This window comes from Lacerta agilis, chromosome 13 (assembly GCF_009819535.1).
Source record: "Lacerta agilis isolate rLacAgi1 chromosome 13, rLacAgi1.pri, whole genome shotgun sequence".
Taxonomy (NCBI): domain Eukaryota; kingdom Metazoa; phylum Chordata; class Lepidosauria; order Squamata; family Lacertidae; genus Lacerta; species Lacerta agilis.
The window spans coordinates 16,478,881-16,506,677 of record NC_046324.1 but is presented as its reverse complement, the minus strand read 5'-3'; the positions used below and the strand labels follow the sequence as shown (position 1 = coordinate 16,506,677).

General features: G+C 43.9%; 1 protein-coding gene across 1 annotated transcript; it reads right to left on the bottom strand.

Annotated features, from left to right (window-relative positions):
- Nucleotides 1–15: 15 nt before the first annotated feature.
- KIF7 (kinesin family member 7) lies at nt 16–27,797 on the bottom strand. Its single transcript, XM_033167829.1, has 18 exons — nt 27,387–27,797; nt 25,886–26,086; nt 24,956–25,373; nt 23,880–24,417; nt 22,724–22,867; nt 22,028–22,225; nt 20,944–21,137; nt 19,263–19,372; nt 18,089–18,241; nt 16,532–16,734; nt 16,198–16,395; nt 14,956–15,081; nt 13,973–14,149; nt 12,905–13,120; nt 12,049–12,255; nt 11,279–11,477; nt 11,018–11,164; nt 16–778 (listed from the first exon to the last, which is right to left on the bottom strand). Exons 1-18 carry the CDS (start codon nt 27,712–27,714, stop codon nt 402–404), a joined length of 4,134 nt encoding a protein of 1,377 aa, XP_033023720.1. The 5' UTR covers nt 27,715–27,797; the 3' UTR covers nt 16–401.

Below are 27,797 nucleotides of genomic sequence, written 5' to 3'. Positions count from 1 at the left end.
CAATGTATTTCAAGCCCTTATAAAAGTTACTCTTCGTTTATTAGAAGCTAGAGTATAAAAGGCTAGTTAAACTATTTACATGTCTCTAGGCCTACAGCAGCAAATATTTCTGACTTTCCTATCTCTCCAGAGACAGGTGTTGTACCAGAGGTAGTGGTCTTCCCTCTGGGAGGTACTCCAGCTAAATACAAAGGTCACTGCTGTAGAGGGAAAAGTCTGACAAGCTGCTTTTCTGCCCTCCAAAAAAACCCTCTCTAGTGTATGACAGAAGGCTAATTTGCACCTTAAGTTAAGCATAGCCATCAATTACTACTTGTAGCAACTTGTAACAATACACTTTAGATGTTCTGTAGGCAATACCCCTCAAGCTATGAGCAAGAGTAGCAGGTAGAAGCTGCAACCTAGAATGGGTTTTTCCTGACATCAATGATTTCTGGATATGACAGCCCAGTCCGGTACAGCTCCATGTGAGACTTCAGCAGAGGAGCTAGGCTCAGTGGCAGAGATGCTTCCTTGATCTGGCCACCTCTGGATAAGAAGTCTGCCTCTTTCTGGCAAAAGTCTTCCGGTACTAAGGTGTTGGCACTGGATAATGAAGACCGCCTCCAGGTGGATGGCAAGGCTGCATGCACCAGGTCCCGGGGCTCATCCCCGCTTCTGTGGGTTCTTTCAGAGAGCTCTACCTGCATGGGATCCAACATGCTACTCGCACTAAAGTCACCATGTTTTCTAATCGAACCAGGTCTCTCCTCGGCTGCACAAGTGATTCTTTCCATACCTATATGAGAAGAGAAGAACATTTTAGACAGTAATTTCCTAGGGTCTGTCCTGTGTAATGAACAAAAATGGCCCCAAAAATTGGCAATTCCCTGTACAGAGAAAACCAGCAGGAGTATAGTAAAATTAAGCCTTTGGTCATTGAGCTCAACACTGCCTGCTTTCTGCCCACCTTTGGTACTGCAGGAGAGACCTCTGGGTGATTTGAAGTAGATCGGCAAGGGACTTCCGGTTTTACCGCGGGCCGTAACCAGGTGTATTCCGTGGGCTTTGAGCTCTCGGGTCGTCAGCTGGGGGTAAAAGGGGGTAGCACAAGGCTAGGTGCACCCCCAAATAAGGTGGAGGTGGCAAGCCCCCACCGAGAAGTGTCGGCCGCGTCCGAAAGGATCCTGGCATCCCTCGCCGGGAAAAAAAAAAAACGGCTGAGGAGAGGAGGTATCCTGGGCGCTGCGACAGGAGAAGATCGTATTTACCAGCTGAGAGCCTACCCCTGGAGCGGTCACGACGGTACAAATTCCTTTTTAAGTTATGAGCTTACCTTAAATTCGAGCGGTGGGTTTTAAGCTGAGAAAAGCTCCGAGTTTACTTTTAAAATCCACAAGCCGCTGCACAAAGAAAGACGCTGATAATAGGAGTGGAAAGAGGGGGAGAGAGGAGGAGACGCAGCGTGAGGAGTGGAACAAAGGAGAAAGCAAATAGAAAGACATAATAGCGCTCGAGAGAGACTTGTAAAACACCTTTTGAGCAAGCACCAAAGAGAGTAAATACAGAGGAGCTACCCTCATTGCGTCTTTAAGTAGCCGCATGAATAAAGGAATTGGGTTGGAAACGGAGATACAGCCTACAGGGAAATCGCTGTACTGGAAAGCTAAGCAGCCAGCGTAATTGGAAGGGGAAAAAAAAAAAAGAAAGGGGACCTGCGAGACCGCGGCAAAAGGAAGGAGGCGAGGAGAAGGTTACTGAGAAAGCAATAAAGTAAGAAGGACTCAGATGGTGTAAGACAACAAAGGGATAGACGGAAAAATGGCGGAGAGAGCATAGACGGGACAGTGACTAAGCAGCTAGAAACAGAAGGAACCAGGAAGTGATAAAACCAAACGTGCAATAGAGCAGCAGAAATCACGACACCTGGTGGCTCTTGCAAAAACTGCATCTACCTAGTGACTTTATCTATTACTGCAAATAACCAGATTCATCAAAATTAAACGTTACCCTGAGGCAAGATATACCACCATACTGCGACTCCCACTGGATAAAAATGGAAAAACACCTTAAAAAAACGGGGTTGGCGATTACCACACAAAGAAGAAACTCAACAGCAGAACAGGCACAAGAACTAGACCTTAGAGAATTAATTCTGAGCCTGAAAGGTGACATTGGAGAAATAAAACAGGATATTACTGAAATTAAAAAAGAAATGAACGAGATGAACGACAGGTTCAAAGGACTGGAAGGGAAGATAGAAAAGATAGAAGGGAAGGTGGAGGCAAATGAAAAAGAAAAAGAAGAAATTAAAGAACACTTGAAAAAAGTGGAAGAAAAAGTCACCCAGTCTGAAAAGGATATAGAGGAGATCCGATCAAAAAGCCAAACAACAGATAATACAGTGAAAAAATTAACTAAAGAAAAAAAAGAAGGGAAAAAGGACTCAGAAAAAATAAAGAAAGAATTGGAGGAGCAAAAGATGATACAGGAGGCGACACAGGATGCCTTGGCTGTCATGCAGATGCAATTACGGGAAAAAACCCTGAGATTCAGAAATATACCGGAGAAACATAATGAAGAGATAGAATCAAAAATGGTGTGTGAGTTAGCGAAATGGCTGGAATTAGAAGAGAAGGAGATGGAGATACGTATAGAAAAAGCCTTCAGGGTCAACTCAAAGAAAGCAAAGATAAATAACTGGCCTGGTGACTGTCTAGTGACCTTTACAAATATGTGGATTAGAAATAGAATACTCCAAACAAAAGGAAAAAAGAAGTTGAAGATAGACGGTATTGAAATAATAATCCTAAAAGAAGTACCTCCAAGGCTGATCCAAAAAAGAAAAAACTACCAGTTCCTAACCAGAGCCTTAAGAGCAAAGAAAATCTCTTTCCGTTGGGAATACCCGGAGGGATTGTCCTTTTCATTTAAGGGAAAAAGAAGAAGGTTCGAATCTCCCCTGGAAGCAGAAAGGTTCTCAAGAACATACGCACAGGAACTGGGAGGAGGAAAAGCAAAATTTATCAAAGGAAAACAGCGCAATCAAGACGAAGAAGTAGAAGAAGTAGAGGAAGACATTGTAGTGACCGACGCGGAAGGAGAAGACGTAGTAGAAGAGGAAGAGGAGGAAGAGCAAAAGGACTGACCCACATAATATATCCAGGACACTAATTCACATCTCCAGCTGAGTGGCAGAGGGAAAAAAGGGGGAACCCTTGGCTCCTTCTTTTTAAATCACATTTACTTGATTGAATAAATATGAAACTAAAAGCGATCAGCTGGAACGTGAACGGATTGAACAATAAAAAAAAAGAAATAGGATAACTCACACATTAAGAAAACAGGACTGGGACATTGTTTGTCTCCAGGAAACGCACATAAACAAGAAGCATGAAAGAGTATTAAAAAATGGGAAATTAGGATTAGAATTTATTACATCACACCAATGTAAGAAAAGAGGGGTAGTGTTCTACGTAAAAGAAAAATGGGAGCCAGAGCTAGTCTGGAATGATAAAGAGGGAAGAATTATAATAATTAAAACAGTGGTAGAAGGGGAAAGATGGTTGTGGGTTGGGATATATGCTCCCAATGGAAGTAAGATTGCTTTCTTTAAAGAGCTGGAAAAACAGCTATTAAACTACCTGGGAGAAAGGATTATAATAATGGGAGATCTGAATGGAGTCACCGACCCCGAACTAGATAAAACAAAAACCAATAAAAGAAAAAAAAGGGATTATAAACTACCAAAAATATTCCCAGAAATGATGGAAAATTTTAATTTGATAGATGCATGGAGATACAAATTCCCCATAAAAAAAGATTTCACCTTCTTTTCGCATAGACATCAAACCGCCAGTAGAATAGATACCATTTGGATGCCGAAAGAACTGATATTAATCACCCAAAAAATAGAAATCGGACCCCAAACATTCTCAGACCATAACCCCATAAAATTGATAATTGACAAAGGAAAACAAGAGAACAACAAAAAATGGAGTTTAAATGTGTTCTTACTAAATAACGACAAAATTAAAAAAGGAGCCCAGGAGACCATGAGAGAATTTTTTGCATTAAATAACAATGGAGAAGTAGAGAGAAAAATAGTGTGGGACGCGGGTAAAGCTGTGGCGAGGGGGTACTTTATTCAGCAAAATATTATAAGCAAAAGAAAAAGAGAAAAAAATAAGGAAGATCTACTAGAAGAAATAAAATCTAAAGAAAAAACACTATATAAAACTGGAAAGAAGACAGTAGAAAAGGAACTCAAAATATTAAGAACTCAGTATCAAAATATTATAGACCAGGAATTAGAGCGCCAAATCCAGACTTGGAAGTATAGAAACTTTGAATGGGCCAATAAGCCAAATAAATTACTTAGCTGGCAAATGAACAAGAGAAGAAATGAGAAGATTATAAATAAAATAAAATCAGAAGGGAAAGTTATAAATAAGCCAGAGGAAATTATGAGAGTTTTTGAAGATTTCTATAAGGTTTTATATAGAAAAGAAAATATACAGGATAAGGATATTAAAGAATTTCTGAATAAACACAAACTACCGAAAATACCACAAGAAAAAACCAATATGCTGAATAAAGAAATCACCTTAATAGAAATAAAGGAAGCCATCAAAAGTATGAAGAAAGGGAAGTCACCAGGGCCGGATGGGCTCCCAATTGAGTATTACAAGAACTTGGAAGAAATATTAATAACACCAATGAAAGAAATAATGAATGACACCTTTAAGAAAGGGGTTATACCCACTTCCTGGGAGGAGGCATTAATCACGCTAATACCCAAACAGACTGCAGACCTAGAATCCCCACAGAATTACAGGCCAATTTCATTGCTGAATTGCGATTATAAAATCTTCGCTAAGATACTGGCCAATAGATTAAATAATATTTTGGAAGACCTAATCCATAAAGACCAAGCTGGTTTTATCAAGGGTAGACAAACAAAAGAAAATATTAGAAATATAGTAAATATAATGGAATGCTTGGAGAACAATAGAGGAAAACAAGCTGCAGTATTGTCTCTGGATGCAGATAAAGCCTTTGACAGAGTCTCGTGGAAATTTATGAAGAAAGTATTAAAGGAAGTAAATTTAGGAGAAAATATGGAACGGGCAATTGACATCATCTATGAAAAACAGAAAGCGAAATTAATTATTAACAACAAGTTGTCAGAAAATATTGATATAACAAGAGGGACACGGCAAGGCTGCCCCCTATCACCACTCCTCTTTATAATTGTACTAGAAGTCCTATTAAGGAACATAAGGGAGAACGAGAGTATAAGAGGAGTGGTGATAGGAAGGAAGAGATACAAGATCAAAGCCTTTGCCGACGATATAATTATAACCACGGAAGATCCTCTGCATAGCATTCCGAATACACTACAAGTAATTAAAGAGTATGGTAATTTGGCAGGCCTGAAAATAAACTATGATAAAACTAAAATGCTAGTTAAAAATTTGGAAGAAAGAGATAAAATAGAATTAGAAGGATTAACTGGGATAAAAATCTCCAAAAAGTTAAAGTATCTGGGCATCAACATTTCGATTAACAACTTAGATTTGGTGAAAGAAAATTATGGGGAAAAGTGGAAAGAGATAAAGAAAAAACTGGACTTATGGTCGAAATTAAAAATTTCGCTATTAGGTAGAATTTCACTGATTAAAATGGGAGTGTTATCCAAAATGAACTACCTATTTCAAAATCTGCCATTGTTAGGAGGCTCAGACCACTTCAAGGAATGGAAGAAAGACATTTCCAGGTTCGTCTGGAATGGTAAAAAACCACGAATCAAATACAAAATTTTAATTGACCAAAGGGAAAGAGGTGGGTTCGGGCTGCCGGACCTTGAGTTATACCACGATGCAGCAGCAATTTACTGGATTAAAGACTGGATTGAACTAAAAAATAATGATCTGCTAGACTTGGAGAGCGAAGGTCTAGGATTCGGCTGGCACTGGTATCTCACGAAGGAAAAAATCAACAAACAAAATGTATTTATGTTTAATATTATTAGGAAATCATTGTTTACAGTTTGGTCCAAATATAGAAGATTCTTTGAGATGAAAACACCATGGTGGCTTTCCCCCCTGGAAATCGTAACATCCAAAAGGAGAAATATGGAAACCAACTGGCCCACCTACAAAGATATTTTGGAGGACGTAAATGGCGAAATAAAATTAAAAGATTACAATTCAATCAAAACCTTTTTAACCAGTTGGCTTCAATATTTTCAGTTAAACCAGAGATTTCAGGAAGATAAAAAAATTGGCTTTGAGAAAGGGAAATCGAAAATAGAAGAAATATTATTAGATAAGGAAAAGGATTATATAAAAAACTTATACCATATACTATTAAAATGGGAAACAGAGGATGAACAAATTAAAGAAATGATGATACGATGGGGACAGGACGTGGGGAAACCAATTAAGTTGGAAAAATGGGAAAACCTATGGAAAAGAGATAGTAAATTATCACCAAACTACGACATAAAAGAGAATCTTCTAAAAATGCAATATAGATGGCACTTGACACCCGTCAAGTTAGCCAAAATGTATAAAAACATATCAAACCAATGCTGGAGATGCAAGAAGGAGGTAGGGACCTACCTACATATGTGGTGGTTCTGTAAGGAGATCAAAGTATTTTGGGAGAAGGTGTACATAGAGATGAAAAAAATAATCAGATATCCCTTTAAAAAGAGTATGGAGACCTTTCTACTAGGTATGGTGGGTGATGAGTTTCAGTCAAAAGATAGAAAGATAGTCTTGTACGCCACGGTCTCAGCGAGACTATTAATAGCAAGGAATTGGAAAACACAAATTATACCGGAAAAGGAGGATTGGCAACTTAAAATGTTAACATATTATAATTTGGCACAAAAATATGAAGAATTAAAAGGAACAAGTAATCTAGAAAGAGAAGAAAATTGGAAACCATTAAAGGATTATCTTAGCTTACAGGCGGGGAAAGCCAGCCTTCTGACAGATTAATAAAGACCCAAACAACTGAGATTATTAGACTAAGAATAAAGGAGAGATCATGCGGAAAGAGGAAAGAAGAACAACCAGGCAGTGATGGGTAGGCTGAGAAGTCAAGACGGGGGGGGGGGGAGTAGAGGGGAGGGAAGGTAGAGATAAGAGGGAAGGGGAAAGAAGCTAAGCGGGAAGAAGATGACATCTCATAATAGTCTAATATGTTCTGTTAAGCAGTTTGCAATTTGACTGGACATGTAAAATAATTGCTTTTATGTTCTTTATTCTTTTTCCTGTAATATGCTTTTCCTTTTCCTTAACATCTTAAGTATTTTGTAATATCTTGAAATAAAATAAAGTTTCTTTAAAAAAAAAAAAAAATGAAGTAGATCGGCAAGGGTTTCCAAATCCCACTTGTTTTGTTATCAGAAGGTTGGCAGTTCGAATGCCCGCGACGGGGTAAGCTCCTGTTGCTCGGTCCCAGCTCCTGCCCACTTAGCAGTTCAAAAGCACGTCAAAGTGCAAGTAGATACATAGGTACTGCTCCAGCAGGAAGGTAAACAGCGTTTCCGTGCACTGCTCTGGTTCACCAGAAGCAGCTTTCATGCTGGCCACATGACCTGGAAGCTGTACACCGGCTCCCTCGGCCAGTAACACGAGATGAGCGCCGCAACCCCAGAGTCAGACATGACTGGACCTAATGGTCAGGGGTCCCTTTACCTTTACCTAAGCGAAGAAAGCTTGACCTAACCAGGGACAATCATCGTGCCAGGGTATGGGGGACCATTCCTGGGCTTAGAATTCTTTTGATTTTTAGTGCATGTCTTTTTGCATTTGCCTCTGGATTGTGTATCTTGAGCGCTAATAGAAGACCCAAAGTAAGCCTGAAGTCTGTCCACCTCTGCAATCTCTGTTAACATGCTCACAGAAAAAGCTGTGGAGCAGTCAAGAGCATACTTTTCCCCCCCTGATGGCAGAGATTCATAATGTTGCCCTGGTCAATATGGCTTCAGAGAGACTGGGCCCTATCTCTTTCATAAATACAGTGCTGGTGAGCTCAACTAGTTTCCCCCTGCAAATGGCTTTCATAACAGTGCTGGTTTTGAGAATGCCACGGCTGAAGGGGAAAAATAAATATTAAAATGGGTTGTGTTGATTTCGCCTTTTTCCATGCTGGGCATATGTGCTACAGCCCTTCCAACATCAGTGTACACCTCTCCACAGAGCAGGTTCCAAACCATTTTAAGATTGATGGCCCACAACAACCATGTAGAGCCACTGTCTGAGCAACTTCCCTTCAAATGCTGCCCCAGTCCATAACTCCCTTCTTAAAACCTTTTTCTCCAAAACCTAATTATCATTTCCAACTGTAACCAAGTAGGTGTAACAACAATGGCCCCCATTCCTTCACCGCTACTTCCTTGTTTCCGGGTTTAATTTTTTTGGCAGCAGGCACCAGTCTATTTTGGCCTCTGTTACCGTATTTTTCGCTCCATAGGACGCTTTGGACCATAGGGCGCACCTCGTTTTTAGAAGAGGAAACAAGGGAAAAAATATTTTTCTGGTTTTCCTCCTCTAAAACCCATGGTTTTTTTTTTGAGAATCAGCTCAAAGTTTTACAGCTTTTTTTTTGCAAAGGATCAGTTCAGATTTGTGCAGCTTTTGCAAACAAACCAGTAAGCACCAGTACAAACCAGTACAGACCAGTAAGCACCAGTACAAACCAGTACGCACCAGCAAGCAATAGGAAGCAAGAGGAACACAAACCAGTATAAACCAGTAAGCACCAGTAGAAACCAGTACGCACCAGCAAGCAATAGGAAGCAAGAGGAACACAAACCAGTAAGCACCAGTACAAACCAGTAGAAACCAGTAAGCACCAGTACAAACCAGTACAGACCAGTAAGCACCAGTAGAAACCAGTACGCACCAGCAAGCAATAGGAAGCAAGAGGAACACAAACCAGTACAGACCAGTAAGCACCAGTACAAACCAGTACGCACCAGCAAGCAATAGGAAGCAAGAGGAACACAAACCAGTATAAACCAGTAAGCACCAGTACAAACCAGTACAGACCAGTAAGCACCAGTACGCACCAGCAAGCAATAGGAAGCAAGAGGAACACAAACCAGTACAAACCAGTAAGCACCAGTACAAACCAGTACGGACCAGTAAGCACCAGTAGAAACCAGTACGCACCAGCAAGCAAGAGGAAGCAAGAGGAAAGCGAACCAGTACAAACCAGTAAGCACCAGTACAAACCAGTACAGACCAGTAAGCACCAGTAGAAACCAGTACGCACCAGCAAGCAATAGGAAGCAAGAGGAACACAAACCAGTATAAACCAGTAAGCACCAGTACAAACCAGTACAGACCAGTAAGTACCAGTACAAACCAGAACGCACCAGCAAGCAATAGGAAGCAAGAGGAACACAAACCAGTATAAACCAGTAAGCACCAGTACAAACCAGTACAAACCAGTACAGACCAGTAAGCACCAGTACGCACCAGCAAGCAATAGGAAGCAAGAGGAACACAAACCAGTACAAACCAGTAAGCACCAGTACAAACCAGTACGGACCAGTAAGCACCAGTAGAAACCAGTACGCACCAGCAAGCAAGAGGAAAGCGAACCAGTACAAACCAGTAAGCACCAGTACAAACCAGCACAGACCAGTAAGCACCAGCAAGTAATAGAAAGCAAGAGGAAAGCAAACCAGTACAAACCAGTAAGCACCAGTACAAACCAGTACAGACCAGTAGAAACCAGTACGCACCAGCAAGCAATAGGAAGCAAGAGGAAAGCAAACCAGTAAGCACCAGTACAAACCAGTGCAGACCAGTAAGCACCAGCAGGTAATAGGAAACAAGAGGAAAGTAAACCAGTACAAACCAGTAAGCACCAGTACAAACCAGTACAGCCCAGTAAGCTCCAGCAAGTAATAGAAAGCAAGAGGAAAGCAAACCAGTACAAACCAGTAAGCACCAGTAGGTAATAGGAAGCAAGAAGAAAGCAAACCAGTAAGGACCAGCAAGTAATAGAAAGCAAGAGGAAAAGTAACAGAAAGCCCCAAATGGCTGAAAAACTCAATTTCCCAGGATCCTCAGCCCTTGCAAAGGAACTACTATGCAAAGGGCCTGGGCGGGGCAGGAAGGGAGCTAGTTCCCTTATCTCCCTCCCCGATCTCCTGCAATCAGCTGTTGAGCGGGTTCTTTTCAACACTCTCTTTCCCTCTTGTTAGCCTTTAGCTCTTTCTAAAACAGAAAAAAGCAGGATCTGCCTTTCCTCCCTGGGCAAATGGGCTCCAAGGACCCTGCATTCGCTCCATAAGACGCACAGACATTTCCCCTTGCTTTTCAGGAGGAAAAAAGTGCGTCTTATGGAGCAAAAAATACGGTACTTTTAAGGCACGGGTAGGTCTAAGGTCCAAATGCTGCCCTCCCGAGCCACACCACACAGTGGCTCAGCTTCACATTCAGTGTTTTTGAATTCTCGTAATTTATCTCATTTGGGTGGAGAGCAGAAGGGCATGTGAGAATGTCTGCAGAAACTAGTTTACAGTGCTAAGGTGAAATTTACTCCAAATGCCCTGCCCACTTTTGCCCGACCACTCAGCACAGGAATTTGGCCCTCTGGATGAAAAAGGTAGCTCATCCCTGTTCTAAGGAACCCAGTCCACCACTTTGCCTTTCAGACATGGCTAGGACTGTGCTTGGCTTGCTGTGTAGAATACAGTGGTACCTCATGTTACGTACCGTCCCCCTTATGAATGCTGTGGGTTACGCGCTCCGCTAACCCGGAAGTAGATGCCCCTTGTTGAGACCTTTGCCCCGGGATGCGAGCGGAAGTCGTGCTCCGGCGGCGTGGCAGCTGTGGGAGGTGCCATTAGCGAAAGCGCGCCTCACGTTATGAGCGGTTTCCTGTTATGAATGGACCTCCGGAACGGATTAAGCACGTAACACGAGGTGCCACTGTAGTCACATCTGAACCGTCGTCAGTGGTGATGATAAAAAGACTAAGCCTCCAGAGCAGAGATTATCCTCACCTTTGCCTTGTCCCTCCAAATTGCTCACACTCAGCTTCTGAGTCAGCTCGTGGTTGGCCCACTTGTAATGTGCCAATTCTTTTTCCAATGCTTGGATCCTTCCTTGGTATTGAAGCCTGCTGTTTGCCTGCCCCTCTTCCATGTGCTCTGTGTGAGAGAAGGGAATTAAATACACAGTCTGCTGAGGACCGGCAAACTTTGTCCAACTGAAGATTTAACATGCCAAGTGATTTGCCAATGACTACAAAGGCCCTTTGTTACCCCGGCTCTGCTGCAGCAGAAGCTGAATGTTCTGCTCATGCTCCTTCTGCTGCAAAGTGAGCTGGCGGTCCATCTCCAAGCACTGGCGCTCCAGTGCTACTTCCAGCCAAAATACCAGCTGCAGTTGCTCCTCCAGCTGCATCTCCAGTTCGGAAAAGGCAATGTGTTGTCTGTGTTGATCCTCTCGCAGAGTCACCACCTGGCCAAAAACACAAACTTTCTGCATGGTCTTCTCACAACTAAGGCATCATTTTGTTAATAGAACTGAAACAACGTATGCATATGGAACTGACAGATTCATGAAGGTGACCCAGTGACAATGTGGGAAGCCATGTAAGCCTACTTTGCTTGGGTCTGGATTGTACCGCCACTGCAGATGAAGGTTGGAAGCCCCTCTGTGCAAAACAAAAATGAAAAATCCCCTCACACAGAGAATGGGTATTTCAGGGAGAAGGGTTCCAGTCTAACCCCCAACATCCTAGTTTTCTATGTGTAAGGATGCCTTCTTGCTCCCTTCCTCTGCAACCTACTGCCCAAAATGGTGACAATCTAAATGCAGGTTTACGGTATTGTGCTTGTTTTTAAGAACCAGGAAAACCATTGAGGAAGCTTTGCTCTGAAAGCTGCAAGGAGGAGCTGGCTTGGAGGGAAAGAGAGAGACCTAAGCATGACTAAAAGTTTTGCACCCCTTGGTAAGGGCCTGGGCCTCTGATGTGCTCATACTGGACAGTGCATTGCTCCACTGAGCAGAGCCACAATTCGACACCTACCTTATCAAAATACTTGCAAAGCAGTGCCCGGGTCTCGGAGGATGAGAGGTAGCTGAGTTTGGCCATCAGGTTCATCTCGCATTGGGATAGGAGACTGGCTGAGGACCGCAAAACACGTTGCCGGCAAGTGATTGACTCGTTTTTGTACTCAATGGCAGCATCTAGAGCCTCAATGGCTTCATCTAGCTGGAAAAGGATCCGTTCCTCCTGGAGAGGAAGAAAGCAAGAAAACTACTGAGAGAGAAAGGATAACTTTAGTTGTTTTGCAACTAACAACATTTAGTTCTGCTGGGCAGAGGTTCCCAGTCCTTCCATTTAGCTGCTCTCATAAACATGAAATATTGTCTAGTGTGACTCCCACTTGGTGTACAAAGGCTTATCATAATTTGCTCAAAGCCTTTTTGCTCAAGTCCTTAGCCTAGGAACGAAATAGGGTGGCACTCATGGACACAATGCCCCAAGAGTCAAGGCACCAAATATATTTTCTTTTTATTAAACTTATATCCCACACTTCCTCCCAAATGAACCCAGGGTGTCATGTCCCAGTTCCAATAATGACCTAGTTTTAAGATTCCCGCACTCCACTGAGGCTCATTTGTTCCACCTTATCGAGCAGCTGTGTTCTGCACTCAACAGCAAACGCACCCTTGTTTAAAGATGAGAGGAACTGTACATCATAAATTAATGAATAAATGAAGATGCACATAGGTCATTTTCAAAGCACTTTCAGAGAAAGTTCACTCTGAAATATACCTGTGTAGAATGTTTATAGTAAGAACCTACAAATCAGAGAAAAAGAAACAAATCATCTCTAGTACATCAACTATACTTGCAACAAGAAAAACTGCCAATTAACCTCTGGGGACAGCAAGGTGCCCTGGCGTAGCTTGTTGTCTATCTCCAGCCTTTGTTTGAGCAACTGGTCCTTCTCTTGCCTCAAGTTGTTAATTTCTTGCCGGATCTGTTGTTGATCGTGCGTGCTGCTGTGGCAAAGCTGTCCATTCTTCTGCGTCAGTTCCTTTTCCAGGTATTCCAGGCGGCTCGACACCCGCATGATGTCATCATTCAGGGCCTAAGCCAGAAAGAATCGGGGGACGGGGAAGGGGGGGGGAGAGATCCTTAGGATGGCAAGTCCACCAGTTGCAGCTTATGTCCTTGTGGTTTACCAACCATCGCTTGGTTTTAATTCCTCAGGGGAGGAGGCTAACAGAGCTAACCCTATTCAAAGAAGCAATAGCATAGCAACTATAAGGGAAAAGAGAGGATACATCTTGGCATAGAATAAAACAATTCTCTTCTTGAAGGGAGGACGGCAGCTAGCATTGATCGAGTCCCCTGTACCCGAAGGAGGACCCCATTTATTTATCCTAAGAGGGAGGGGCACCTCCCTTCAACCCTCAGGCAACTTTCTGCCTTCATGCAGATTTCAGTGGAGAATTCTTTGTGTGTGCCCCCCCCAAGTGGAATGAGTTATGAAAGGCAAAAACCAAGGAGGAACTCTCTCCTCAGGCCTCGTCACCACCAGCCACTATACACTGTAATGGAGAGGAGTCTCTGCACAGACCTCATTCTGCTAGGTGGGCACCAAACAATGGCCAAGGGAGTGAACTGGGCTGCTGCCACCACCCCTCGCTTCCTTCTGCCAACAGCATATTTTGGCCATTACAGCCCAATCCTATGAATATTTACTTGTAAATTAACCCCCCCCCAAAAAAAAATATTTATTTCAATGAGCTTTAATTTTGCAATGAAGTGTTTCTTCCTCTTTTCGTTCACACCTTCTCCATGAATGTAAGCTTCGTTTTCGTACTCCCCCACCCCACCCCAGGTTTACTAAGAAAAAACATTCAGAATGGATTATGCTATACTTGCCACAAAGAAAACAATGACAACGAGCAGCTCACCTTCCACACCCAAGGCTCACCTGGCTAGAGCGGAGTCTCTTGTTTTCAAGGCCATTCTTCTCCTGAAGGAGCGCTTCCTTTTTGGCCACTATGGCTTCCCGTTTAGTCAGCTCGTCCTCCAGCTCATCCAAGGCACGGCGTTGCTCAAGGACTTTTTCCATCTCAAGGTCCAGCCACTTCTTCTGCTCTTCAATTTTCTGATGGGAAGGCAAGGCAGAGGGGGAGACTGTCAGAGGGACTCAAGCTGTCAGAGGGTACAATCCCCGGCGTCTCCAGATAGGGCTGGGAAAGGGGGACTCCTGCCTGAAGCCCTAAGCAGCCACTGCTAGCCAGAGTTGTTGTTGTTCTTTAGTCATTTAGTTGTGTCTGATTCTTTGTGACCCCATGGACCAGAGCACGCCAGGCACTCCTGTCTTCCACTGCCTCCCGCAGTTTGGTCAGACTCATGTTGCTAGCTTCGAGAACACTGTCCAACCATCTCGTCTGCCAGCCAGAGTAGACAATACTAAATGAAGCTATGGTCTGACTCAGTGTAATGCAGCTTCCTATGTCCCCCAATTTCAGGACATAACACAACTGAATAAAATAAAGACAAGACTCGTAAACCCAGGAAACAATTTAACTATTATACAGTCGTACCTTGGAAGTCGAACGGAATCCATTGCGGAAGTCCGTTCAACTTCCGAAACGTTCGAAAACCAAAGCGGGGCTTCTTCATTGGCTGCAGGAAGCTCCTGCAGCCAATCAGAAGCCACGGAAGCCCCGTCGGACATTCGGCTTCCAAAAATAATTCGCAAACCGGAGCAGTCACTTCCGGAGTTTGCGGCGTTGAGGAGCCAAACCGTTCCATTCGCAAGGCGTTCGTCAACCAAGGTACGCCTGTATTAACTCTTCAAAAAGCTCCATCTATTATTGCTCCCAATCCTGCCCTTTTGCAGGGGTATTTCACACCCCAGCCTCACACTGTTGAAGATGAAAGGCATGTCAGCCCTGGCCCCATTACCTGCTGCTGTTCTAAACTGATCATGGAGTCGTTGCTGCCACTCCTGCGCTTCCTTTGGAATGCTGCTATCTCCTCGGTCTTGATGCGCAGGATCTTCTGGTGCTGCTCATGCTGCAGCTCCAACTCCTGAAGATAAGTGGAGGGGAAACTGTCAGACCCACAAGGTATCATTTATTTAAAGGTGTTTCTATGCACAACCCTTCATAGCAACATATCCCAGGGTGGCTCATGACACAAAATGCAACTATGCAATTAAGATGCAACACCAAACAACAGACCACCTTCTAAAGACTCCATAACATCAAAACATATTCAGAAAGCCGAATGGGTAACTCAGTTCCAGGTAGTTTTATTATGTATATTGTTCTCCAGTGCTATTTTTCTAGAAAAAGAGGTGCCAGAAAAAGCCCTGTTCTTCTCCATTAAAACTAGAACTTAAATTCATTTAAAATGCCCAAGAGAAGAATAAAAAAGTCTTAACCTGGTGACAAAGCTAATAATTGGGTACCAAATGGGACGCAGGTGGAGCTGTAGTCTAGACCACTGAGCCTCTTAGGCTTCCCAATTGGAAGGTCGGCGGTTCGAATTTGCATCACAGGGTGAGCTCCCATTGCTCCGCCCCAGCTTCTGCCAACCTAGCAGTTCAAAAGCACACTAGTCCAGGTAGATAAATAAGTACCGCTGTGGCAGGAAGGTAAACGGCATTTCCGTGCCTTTTGGCACTCATCATGGTCCTTAGTGTGCCAGTAGCGGTTTCGTCATGCTGGCCACATGACCCGGAAAGCTGTCTGTGGACAAACCTGGCTCCCTCAGCCTGAAGCAAGATGAGCGCCGCACCCCAGAGTTGCCTTTGACTGGACATAACCGTCCAGGGGTCCCTTTACCTTACTTTTATATTACCTTTTATGGGTACCAAATGAATGGATTACATAGCAAGAGTGTCGCCAATGAAGGAGCCCTCTCGTTTCCACTTGCTTGATTACTGGTTGTGGCAGTCAGAGGAGCCTCAACGAAAAATGTTATTCTCTCACAGGTTGATACAAGGGGTCCCTGGATCCCAAAGCCTTGAAGGGCTTTCAAGGTTAAAACTAGCCTCTTTAACCCGAGGTCAGAATATGCCAGCAACCAGTGTTGTTCTCTTTAAAATGCTGCCTTCCGACTCTAACAGTTCTGTGAACAGCTAGGGCCATCGCTGCTCCTGAATACTCTCTGGCCTTGGCACTGAAGCCCAGCCGCCCCTACCTTGACACGGTGCTGCCCTTTATGCATCTCTGTCTCCAGGCGCCGCTTCTGGTCCACCTCCTCCCGCAGCCGCCTCTGCAGCTGCCCCTGTTGCTGCCGCATCAGCTGCACGTTCCTCTCCAGCTCCTGCAAGCGCTTCTCGTTCTGAGCAGAGAGAGAGGCCAGTCTCTCCGTCGCTTGCTTCTTCTCTTGCAGGATCTGTTGCAGGACAGATAATAAGGCAGGACAGCTAATGCCAGGGGCCAGAAAGGAGGATCTCAAAATGGAAGAGGCCTTTTTCTAGACATCCTGGCACTCTGCACCCTACCCCCCAAATAAAGTGTTCCAGGCTCACCTTTGCCTTGCTCTGAGCTGCTGCCACTTTGGAACGGTATTCTTGGAGCTTCCGCTTCTCTGCAGGGTTTCGGGGCTCCTTGCCCTCCAGCTCCCGAAGCTGTCTCTGGCCGTCGTTTAATTCAACTCGCACCAGCTCTGCCTCCTGCTCCAAGTCGCGGATTTTCTGACAATACTGCTTGTTCATCGTCTGTGCATGCTTCCCTGAAAGACAGACACTTGACATCACCACAAAAGGCCAGTCTGGCACCTGGGGTGGGCTTTTAGGGGGTCAGTGGTGGGGGGAGTGGAGCAGCAAAAACAAAATCATTTTAAGGAAGGGGGGGAAACAACTTCATGGAGATCAATTGCAGGTCAAAATCAAGACACTCCAAGACAGACTCCTATCTCTTCTTCCACCAGCAATTAGGAAGAGGAAGACGTGACAGCAGCAGTCTTATCAGCTCAGTGTTCGGTAAGGATGCAATAGTAACTGTAAGCCAGGATGGGAGTAAGAGAGAAGGAATAATTCTTGCAATGTTACAAAGACTTTGGATACTTTGGGGGTTATTATTTGGATGAACTATAATATGCAGTTGATTAAGCTATACAAAGGACCCACGGAGGGGAGGAGGGAAGTCCTAGGATTCGGAAGAATCTTGTTTGATTAAAAAAATTAATTGTGTTAATTGTGAGATTTTGTAAAACCAATAAAAATCATTTCCCAAAAAAAGGGATTAATAGAGAAGGAAAGACCAGGAAAAAGAGAGGACAAGCAGAAGTTGTGCTGGGGAACAGGAACGGAAATGAATAAGAAGACTGAATGGCAGAAAATATTTGTTATTGCAGCATGACATAGATAAGAATTAATTATCCCTTTACCACAGGGGGTGGGCAACCTTTTTTTCTTATGGGGGCTGCATGCTGGAAGGGGCAGAGCTAGAGACAATGACTGGCAGAGCCAGTATTTTAAAAACTTGCGCACCACTTTTCATGTATAAAATATTGACGCATAAAAAAAGACTTGTCTTGCTTCAATTTTCACTAAGAATACCTCAGGTAAGAATTTCCTGTTCATTGCAAGCCTGTTCAGAAGTTAGTCCTTCTGGGTTTGATGGAGAGGCTCTCAAATAAGTACACAGAGGCTGCATTTATTTTAGGAACACAAAACAATACAGCTACTACTCTTGAAAGAAAACCGAAGTAATTCCTTTCTGGCTGTATGTGCTGTAAACATACGCACAGCAGAAGACTGCCAATTGGCTCTCATTCAGCTTGGGGAGAGGGGAATGCTTTTTACCAAGACATACAACCAAGATTTATTTATTTATTTATTTATTTATTTATTTATTTATTTATTTATAACACTGCCCCTTCCAGTTGTTCTGAGAATATATAAAGGGGGAAATGCTTTCTAAGTAAATAAAAATATGGAGCACACAGGAAAGAAGGGTCTCTGTTGGGATACAAAGATGCAGCAGCTTCCTGAGGCGCTGTGGTCGTCCAGGCAGAGACCCAAAACTCCCTTAACCTCATGTCAATCATCCAAGCTACATCTCTACTTAAGAGAGCTCCTCACCTGTCTTGATGAGTTCCACAATCAGGTCTTCTTTCATGCGGATGTTGATTGCCAATTCACGGATCTTCTGGTGGGCTTGAAGCAGCCGCCACTCTGAATCCTTCCCTGAAAAGCCTTCTCCAAGGCTGCTCAGCTCAGGTCTCCTGCAGTCCTCTGCAAAAAAAAGAAAGAAGAAGAAGCAAAATACAGAAGTGCCCTGGCAAGGCTCCAATCCAAATAGGTGAAGGGACAGAAGGCACCAAGGCAAGAGTTGCCTAAAAGAGATATTGGGCATAATATCCAATTTTCATATTGGGAAAAGTTATGAATGAAGGACTTAAAATTTACAGCATGCTGTGCACTGAAACTGAACTATATGAAAATGGTGTATTCTTGGTATTTAAAATCCACAAAATCAGCAAAAATGTATAGAACTGCTTCAAATGTATGCTGGAGAAGGAAGGCACATTCTACCATATGTGGTGGATGTGCAAAATAACAAAAGCTTTCTGGGAAATGATATATAATGAGTTGAAAGAAATGTTTAAAATAACATTGGGGGGAAGTTTTACTAGGAATTTTAGATGCAGAGATACCAAAGGGGCAGAAACTACCGTATTATTTATGCATGCGATGACAGCAGCACGGATACTACTGGCCCAGAGATGGAAAGAAGATAAAGTCCTGACCAGAGACGAATGGTTGATGAAGATGATGGACTACGCCGAAATGGCAAAAATTACTGGGAAAATCAGAAACCAGGCAGAAACTTTAATAAGGAATGGGAAAAATTTACAATTTACTTAAGGGAACACTGTAAACAACTAAAAACTTTGGCAGGATTTGAGTAACACTTGTAATGTATTGAAAACTAAATATGGATTATTTTAAGAAAAATGGAGAAAATGTATGATGCAGCAGAAAAGTTTCATATTGGAAACCATGAAAGGGTGGAGGGAAGTCTAAGGATTCAGGGAATCCTAAATGTTGATGATTATGATTAATGTTTGAAGTCAAATGCATAGTGTAAAATTGAATTAAATAATGATAATGATAATGATAATAATAATAATAAGAAGAAGAAGAAGAAGAAGAAGAGTTGCCTAGTCCAGGTACAGCTTCAGGCATTCAGGGTGTCCTAGTTTTATATTGCTGTCATTAGAGTTTTGAGAGGAGCAACTGAATCTCCTCTTACCTATAGAGGGTTCTGGAGGCTCCTGGATCAGTGCTGGATTGCTCTTATTCCATTGTCTGCTGCTCCTCTTGTCCGAAACCTCCTCCTGGCTGCAGCTGTAGATCCCATTTCTAGAACGGCAACAAAATTGGTCACTTTATCCAGAGGGCTTGCATAAGCAATGTGGGAGAGAAAAGTTGAAATTATAAAGCACACACCCAACCCTGAGTCCAGACAGAAGTAAAGCTGGTGGCATCTCAGTCAGTTTCCCCTTCGTTGTACGGAATTCATCACCTTTGATGAATTAAAGTTAAGGGAACACACAAGAAATAGAATCAGGTAGGTAACCGTGTTGGTCTGACGCAGTCGAAATATATAAAAAAATTGTCCAGTGGCACCTTAGAGACCAACTAAGTTTGTTCTTGGTATAAGTTTGTTCTTGCATGCACATGAAAGCTTATACCAAGAACAAACTTAAGTTGGTCTCTAAGGTGCCACTGGACACACACACACATATATTTCGACAAGAAATAGAAGATTTTGTGCACAGAGCAACATCCTCTCTGCTACAGGGCTAATGTTCTATTTTCTCATCTGAACTGCCCTGTCCCAAGCTGGCAGCATCTGCATGCCTGCTCAGCCAGTCAGTCACATTTCCCTATATTGTTAAGGGCAGTTCATGCATAAAATGTTCTACCACTTGTGTTAGCTGGGTGTTTGCAAGAGGTGGGACCCAGACATTCCAATTTCAGACACTGATACAAGGAAGTTGCTGAGTCTGGCAGAATGGCAAGGTATCCCACATAAGCAGTATCCCTCCAAAACGGTGTTTCCCAAACTTGGGTCTCCAGCTTTTTGAACTACATTTCTTTCTCTCTCTCTCTCTCTCTCTCTCTCACACACACACACACATATATATATATATATATATATATCTGTTTTACAATTTAGAATACTCATTTAAACATCCTGAAAATATCAATGACTTCCCGTCTTCTCTTTCCATGATTTATTTTGCATATCATAAATCCCTGCATATTTGACAAACTAAACCGTTCAGTGTTCCATTATTACATCCATCAAAACTTATTTACACTGTTGAATTTATCTTAATGCTGCCAACATTTTCAAGTGTACACAATTCCTCCCCCCCATATATTCAATAAACATTTCTCAATCTTCTCTAAATGTATGGTTTTCTTGTTCTCTTATTCTATATGTTAAGTCTGCAAGCTGCGCATATTCCATCAGCTTAAGTTGCCATTCTTCTTTAGTTGGGACCTCGCTCATTTTCCATTTTGGGGCCAAAGTAGTGGTATACATAACCTTTTTTGACACCTGGGAATTTCCATCTAAAAAAAAGGACTCTTTTTTAAGTACTTTTAAACATCCCCCCCAATTCATTATGGATTATTTCCCAAAACTCTTTTACCCTTTTATAGGTCCAACACATATGAAAGAACGTTCCCTCAACCTCACTGCATCTCCTAGCAATGAACTACAATTCCCATCATCCCTGACCACTGGTCCTGCTAGCTAGGGATGATGGGAGTTGGTAGTCCAAAAACCACTGGCGACCGAAGTTTGGGAAACACTGCTCCAAAGTCACAGGAAGAGATATCCAGGTGGAGATGCTAGAGACTGAACCAGAGATATGTGAAGTAGGTGGGTCTGTAAGTACAGCATCAGGCTCTTCACTCACCTGCGTCGGTAAAGGGACCTTATCTGTTCACTGTCTCCCTTCTCCGCAGATGGCTCCGCTGCCTGCTCTGAAGTCCTGTCAATCTCCTGTGTTTGTATTGTATTGTTAGCCTCCAAGTTGCTCATCAAGCCACAAGGGAGTCTTTGGTGGTACCCCACCAAGTTCTTCCCATTGTGGGTTGGGGCACTGCACAGCTGTTTAGAGAGAAAGGGATATTAACTGAAATACCCCTGGAGTGTTGCCTGCACCCTGAAATTATTCGTCCCCTGAAGGGGAAATTTCAGATCCTTAGCTCTAACTCCTTCAAGGAAGTCTGAAAGAGTAATAGGTTCACCAGATAAATCTAACCCGTTTTCTACCCCTGACACTCCCTTACCTGAAAATGTAAAAGTAAAAGGTAAAGGATCCCTCAACGGTTAGGTCCAGACAAAGGTGACTATGGGATTGCAGCACTCATCTCGCTTTCAGGCCAAGGAAGCTGGTGTTTGTCCACAGACAGCTTTCCGGGTCATGTAGCCAGCATGACTAAACCGCTTCTGGTGAAACGGAACACCGTGATGGAAGCCAGAGCACACAGAAACGCCATTTACCTTCCTGCCACAGTGGTACCTATTTATCTCTTGCACTGGTATGCTTTCGAACTGCTAGGTTGGAAGGAGCTGGGACAGAGCAATGGGAGCTCAGCCTGTTGTGGGGATTCAAGCCACCGACCTTCAGATCAGCAAACCCAAGAGGCTCAGTGGTTTAGACTACAGCGCCACCCACGAGGTCTTACATTAGACTTACTGTGCTGTTGTCCAGAGAAGAAATGAACAAAAAGCCCTACCAAAACGATTGCATCGGAAATATTTTCTACACACAAAGTCTACGTTGTCTTCTCAGCCTCACCTCGAATAAAAGCAATATGATATTTACATCTCTCCCCACTTTAAATTCAAATCTCCAGGACACCCAACTCTACTGTAGCAAAATTTGCTTAAATTGATGGGCTGGGGGGAGGTGATATAGGCTGTTCCTAGACAACATTCAAGAGGAAGCAAAACTCAATGTATCATGATAGAATACCCCAGGGCAGCTCACAAACCTTGCTGTGCTTATCATGGGCAACCCTAAGCCGGTGGTGAGACTGGGCAGCATCCACAGGAGCTGTGTGAGGCCTTTGGTCAAGCTGTACCAAGAAGACGTTCTGCAGCAATTCAGGAACACCAAGTCTGGGCATCTCCGTCTGCAGGTATGTTTGTAGTTTGCAGATGATGTCGTGCTGCTCCTGCAGCTTGTCACTCTGTGGGGGGGGGGGGGAACAAGTTCCGGTTGCCTCACAGGGTAGTCATTGTGGTGCTCTCCAGAAGATGTTGGACTGCAACTCTCATCATCCCGGACTGCTAGCTAGGCTGGATTCTAACAGCATCTGGACAGCCCTACCTTAGAGTAACAATATGCAAGATGATAGACGGTGATAGAAGATGGAATCTTCCATGTATTAAGTGCCCAGCAGATACTGCTGGGTACCCCATGCAGTGACAGCTTAGCTGAATGAAGTCTTCAAGCAAAAATCCCAAAACTCAAAGGTTGGAAAGGTGACCTGTAAAAATGGGGGGGGGGCCTCATTTTCAAAAGATGAACCAATTATCTTCCTAACGGAGTGAAGGAAAGAAGAGAGCACAAAAGGAAAGAAGAGAGTAAAAGGAAAGAAGAATCTGGCTGCAAATATGGATTTCTCTGTCTGAAGATCACCATTGTGCCCACAAGAGAGGAAGTCTGCACATGGCCTAAGTGATACCTGCAACTTGTACTGTTCCATGGCATCCTCAAGGGCGGCTAGAAAATCCCGATTCTCCTCCTCTAAACGCTCCACTTGCCTCTCCAGCCTTGCCATGTGTTCTTCTCTCACAGCTTCAGATCCTTCCATGTGGTCTTCTTGCTTCTGCCAAAAGGAAAGAGGGTTACACTTGCTACCTAAGGTACTAGAACCCTGAGGTTTTATAGGTCAAAAACAGCACTTGGAATTGAATCAGGAAATTAGAAGGCAGCCACCATAGTCGGGGTTATATGATTGGTGTTATATGTTACATAGATCGGTGCTATATGATCAAACCTCCTACTTCCAGCCAACAATCTGGCCACTGAACTCTGCAATTGTTGCAGTTTCTGGACTATCTTCAAAGGCATGCATGTGTATAATGCATTGTTGTAATCTAACCTAGAGGTTACTAGGATGTAGACAACAGAAGGTAGCCTATCCCTGTCCAGGGAGGGTTGCAGCTGAGCCACCAGCCGCAACTGATGGAAAGCATTCTGTGCCACCAAGGCCATTTGTGCCTCCAGGAACAGCCGTAGATCCAGAAGTATCCCCAAAACTGTGCATTTGCTCCTTTAGGGAGAGTGCAACCCCAGCCAGGACAGGTTGAACCCCACCTATCCAGTTAAAGGATCTACCCACCAACAGTGCCTCAGTCGTATCCAGATTGAGGTTCAGTTTATGGGCTCTCATCCAGTCCATCACTGAGGCCCCACACCGGTCTAGCACACCTACTGCCACACCTGCCGACGTAAAGGAGAATAGAGTGTTCTACCACTAAGCTTCACTCTTCATTGGCAATGTCAACAAATTGTACTGAAGTCTGTCCTGGATCTGACATCTTTGCATACCCTAACAGGAGTCCAGATTAAGGCAACTACATGACCAGCTGACAACCTTTGCAAAAGAAATTCATCTCCCATGTGAACCCCACCGCACATCCCCGGCAAAGGACCTGGGGGTTCTTGCCCGCAGTACTATCCTTTCTTTGTAATAAATATTTAGGACCTACTTCACTTCCTTGATTGTAATCTATTTTAAGGTGTGTGGGGTTTTTTTAATGGGATTTTAAAAAATGGTTGTGGCTCACCCTTGTGGCTAAGAAATCTGAAAAAATAATAGCAGTGAACAATAGTACCTGAGACTTAGTTAGCTTGGAACTTGCCGCCTTATGGTTTTGATCTTCCACTGAAGTGCTCTCAATGCCACTGTCCAAGCCAGAGGCTGAGCTCAGCTCGCTCCTCTCGCTCTCCACAGCACACAACCACTCCTTCACCCGCAGGATCTGGTCCACAGTCAGATTGCCTTCCCCTTGCAATTCCATGAAGAGCTGGTATGCGGCGTCCGTACAGGTCCTGTAGCGGCTACACTCGGCATGCAAGCGGGTGGCATTATCCTGCGAATGCCGCTTGACAGGAGCTTCAGAACGGTTGATGATGCGTGTTTCGGAGCGGTGCCGCTGCTCTAGCGCCCTCTGCAGGCTCTTTATCTGCAACTGCAGCTGCTCCATGTGCTCCGTCTCCTTGCAGCAATTCACCACAGCCCTGTTCTTGATATTCTGTGCACGGTTGGCATAATTCAGTGTGGTCAAGCTTTCGTCAAAGTCAGAGGAGGAAGGGCTAAGGCAGGCAATCATCACAGTCTTGGCATTCCCACCAAGAGAATCTTTCAGGATCCTGAAGAATATGACAGGAATCAGTACCGGGGTACCTTAGTTGTCAAACGGATTGGCTCTCGAACAAATCAGCTCCCAAATGCCGCAAACCCGGAATGAAGTGTTCCAATTTGCAAACGTTTTTTGGAAGCCAAACGTCCAACGCGGCTTCTGATTGAGTGCAGGAAGCTCCTGCAGCCAATCGGAAGCTGCACCTTGGTTTTCGATGGTTTCAGGAGTCGAACGGACTCCAGGAATGGATTAAGTTTGAGAACCAAGGTACCACTGTACATCCATTAGCAAGGCTGAAGCTGAACAGATAAGGAGGACAATAAAAATGTACATTCCGACTACTGAGCCTACCTCAGAAGCAGCAATCGGGACAAAACTAGCAGAGATTCCAAGCGGCAAGTCCAAGTTGGGAAATACAGGAAGAGAAGAACCCCCAAGTGGAAAGGCAGCACAGTCAAAACACGAGCAAACTACTCAAGGAAGACACACAGGACTGTGCCCTAATGCAGGCCACTGTGGATAAAAAGAACAGCATACTACTTACTTACCTGGTAATTTTGGAATCCCGGTAAGGAATGTGGCTGCCTTTCCGGCGGGGGTCTCCTAATGCGCTGATTACGTTGCCCAGAGCCAGAAGACTGCTGTTGATCTGGATGCTCTCCTTGAGCCTCTCCCCAGTGTTCCCCGTCTTCACCACCCGCTCAGAGCCTGCCAGATCCACAAAGTGAAATTTGGAGGAAAGAACCTGGCCAGAGGCTGGAACCAAGACCTTCTCTTGAAGGGCGAGGCAAGTAAGACGCCCGGCGATGCGGCGCTGCTCCATGGTCACGGTGAAGATGGAGTGTGAGCGGCTTGACTTTCTGTTGATGTGGGTGGCCCCAGTGTGCTTGGCCATGTTGCCCATTTCCAGTAGGCTCAGGACCTCATCCAGGCCTTCTACTTCGATCTCCTTCACCCCATGCAGCACTGCAACAAGAGAGGGATAGCAAAGAGGGGAAACCAAGAGCTAAAGGGAGCTCCAGCTGATGAAGCTTTTCTTCCCCAGCTGATGAAAGCATCAAGGTGAGTTAAACAGCTGAGCAACAAGAGGATAAGTAAAACCCATTTAATTAAGTAATGAAAGCAATAACTCGGGCTAATAATGGCACAGAAAGGTCACTGTGTACAGGGAGCCAAATCCTGAAATAATGTATGATTCAAGAGGTAAATCCTGGGGCAAGAAGCCTGTGCAAGTCTAGTTTTCAGCCATACCAGGGAAGCTGGAAGGAACTAAACTCCAGTTTTGGAGAAGAGGTAAAAAGGAAAGTGCTAGATTGTTAAATCCACAAAATACAGACCAGGCAAACCAAAGTGCTGCCTGCTCTATTTGCCACCTAGCAATGGCAAGGAAAAAGAGCAATGCCAACTGAAACTACAATGAGAAGTCAGGCTTTTAAAGATGCAGGGAGCAATAGCAGCAACAGTTTGTTCATTTTTACCAATATTGCCCTTGTCATCTTCCCGGATCTGTATGTCCTTGCTAGCTGTCTCCACCTGCAGCAAGTCCCGAAACTCCTCCTTATACACTTCTAGATAAGAAATGCGGACCGTGTAATCCAGCAAGTCATTCTCATCCATGATCTTGAAGGCTTCAGCCATGGCTCGTGGGATTATACCCTGCTCATCCTCATTGATGGAAGCTGGAAGCAACAAAGAAAACACATTTGTTGGGGGGGGGGGGGATTGCAAGCTGTAATGGATGTGTGGGGAACTAATTTATTCACCAGGAAGAAAGTTATTATACCAAAGGGGGTTACTGTTTGCTTTTAACCAAACTTGATTCAGAAGTCAACTTTTGTGCAGTTCAACAACAGTTCAACTTTTCTGCAGTTCAATAACAGTTCAGCATGAATTTAGCAATCCACTCCCACACACTTTAAGGGGATTCACACCTACTCAATAAATCAGACAGCCAAATCCCAGCAGATATTACACTGATTATCCAAGAGTCCCCGGTCATCTCAAGTAAGGCATGAAGCTGAAAAATGTTTCTTTCCTCACCTGAGACTGCAAAAGGAATCCACAAAAGTTACTAACCCACAAAGTACAGCCATACCTTGGATCTCAAACGCCTTGGCTGCCGAACAAAAAGGCTCCCGAACAATCAAAACCCAGAAGTGAGTGTCTCAGTTTTTGAACAATTTTCAGAAGCCGAACATCCAACCAGAAGCTGCGCTTTGGTTTCCAAACGTTTTGGAAGTCAAACGGACTTCTGGAACGGATTCCGTTCGACTTCCAAGGTACGACTGTATTTTATTAGCCCACTTGCCACAAACATGCATATGATAGCCATTAGTGGCACAGTGGTGTGGGTGTAGAGGAACCAAGCTTCTTCCAAAGTTTACCCTCTTACCTCCCTTGGAGTGATTCATTCTTACAAAAGCTTTTTTAGCAAACCTGATTGGAAAATTTCCTCAAAACATTTTTTTTATTAAACATTTATAAAAAAATTCCAATTAAAGCACAAATCATTACATGGTTAAATTTTCCATACTCCCCCCTCTCCCACCGAGGAGAGCAAAATATCCTAACCCCCCTCTCACAGGAGCAACTAAAATCATATCCCTGGAAAATTTCCTCAAAACATTTAAATCGGCTTCACATTTTTGGAGAGAGTAAATCAGCTACACTGGGTGCTTTAAAGTCTCAACTTCCATTACTTGAAAGCACGCAATCACTTGCCACCACTGTGTCATAAAGTGAGTGACAGGTGGGCATCTCCACCCACCTATGAAATCTGGCCCTTGAGGCTATATCTTTTCGTGAACTACAGTCCACTTGCTCAGATGCAGGTTATGATTTATTTTATTTGTTTAAAGTGTGACTTACATACAATACAGTCCCTGCCTTTAAAATAAAAAGTAATAGGGCTACATGTACCCTGGGTAGAGAGGAAAGGAGAATGCAGGACTTGCTATTCATGCAAAAGATGGAACTCACAGACACTAGCTTCTCCAATGGTGTAGGTCTTCCCTGAGCCCGTCTGGCCGTAGGCAAACACTGTAACATTGAAACCTTCAAATAAAGCTTCCACCAGTGGCTGTACACAAGCAGCATACACAGACTCCTGGTCCGAGGATTCGGTGAAGACTGTGTCAAAGTGGAAATGGCGGTTGCGCCCAAGAGTAACTTCCTTAGTCTCTGGGTCAACTTGTAGGCAAGTCTGGTGCCCATGCAGTCGTTCCTTGGGAAGTAAAGGTCGAATGCGTACAGCCACCCTGACAGGAACCTCCACTGCTGGTGGTTGGAGTTTGGCTTTCAGACCCATGGCTGATAGCGAAAGAAGAGTCAGGACATCTGAAAACTAAGTAGGAGTGTCATCTCTATACCTGGCATGCTATGAGAAGAGGA

Excerpts from the sequence above, each read along its gene's own strand:
- KIF7 (XM_033167829.1), bottom strand. The coding sequence starts at position 27,714 with ATGGGTCTGAAAGCCAAACTCCAACCACCAGCAGTGGAGGTTCCTGTC. Across the intron at positions 22,868-23,879 it reads CCAAGCTAACTAAGTCTCAG|AAGCAAGAAGACCACATGGA; the intron begins GTACTATTGTTC and ends TCCTTTTGGCAG. Across the intron at positions 15,082-16,197 it reads AAGGGCAGCACCGTGTCAAG|GAGTTGGAGCTGCAGCATGA; the intron begins GTAGGGGCGGCT and ends ACTTATCTTCAG.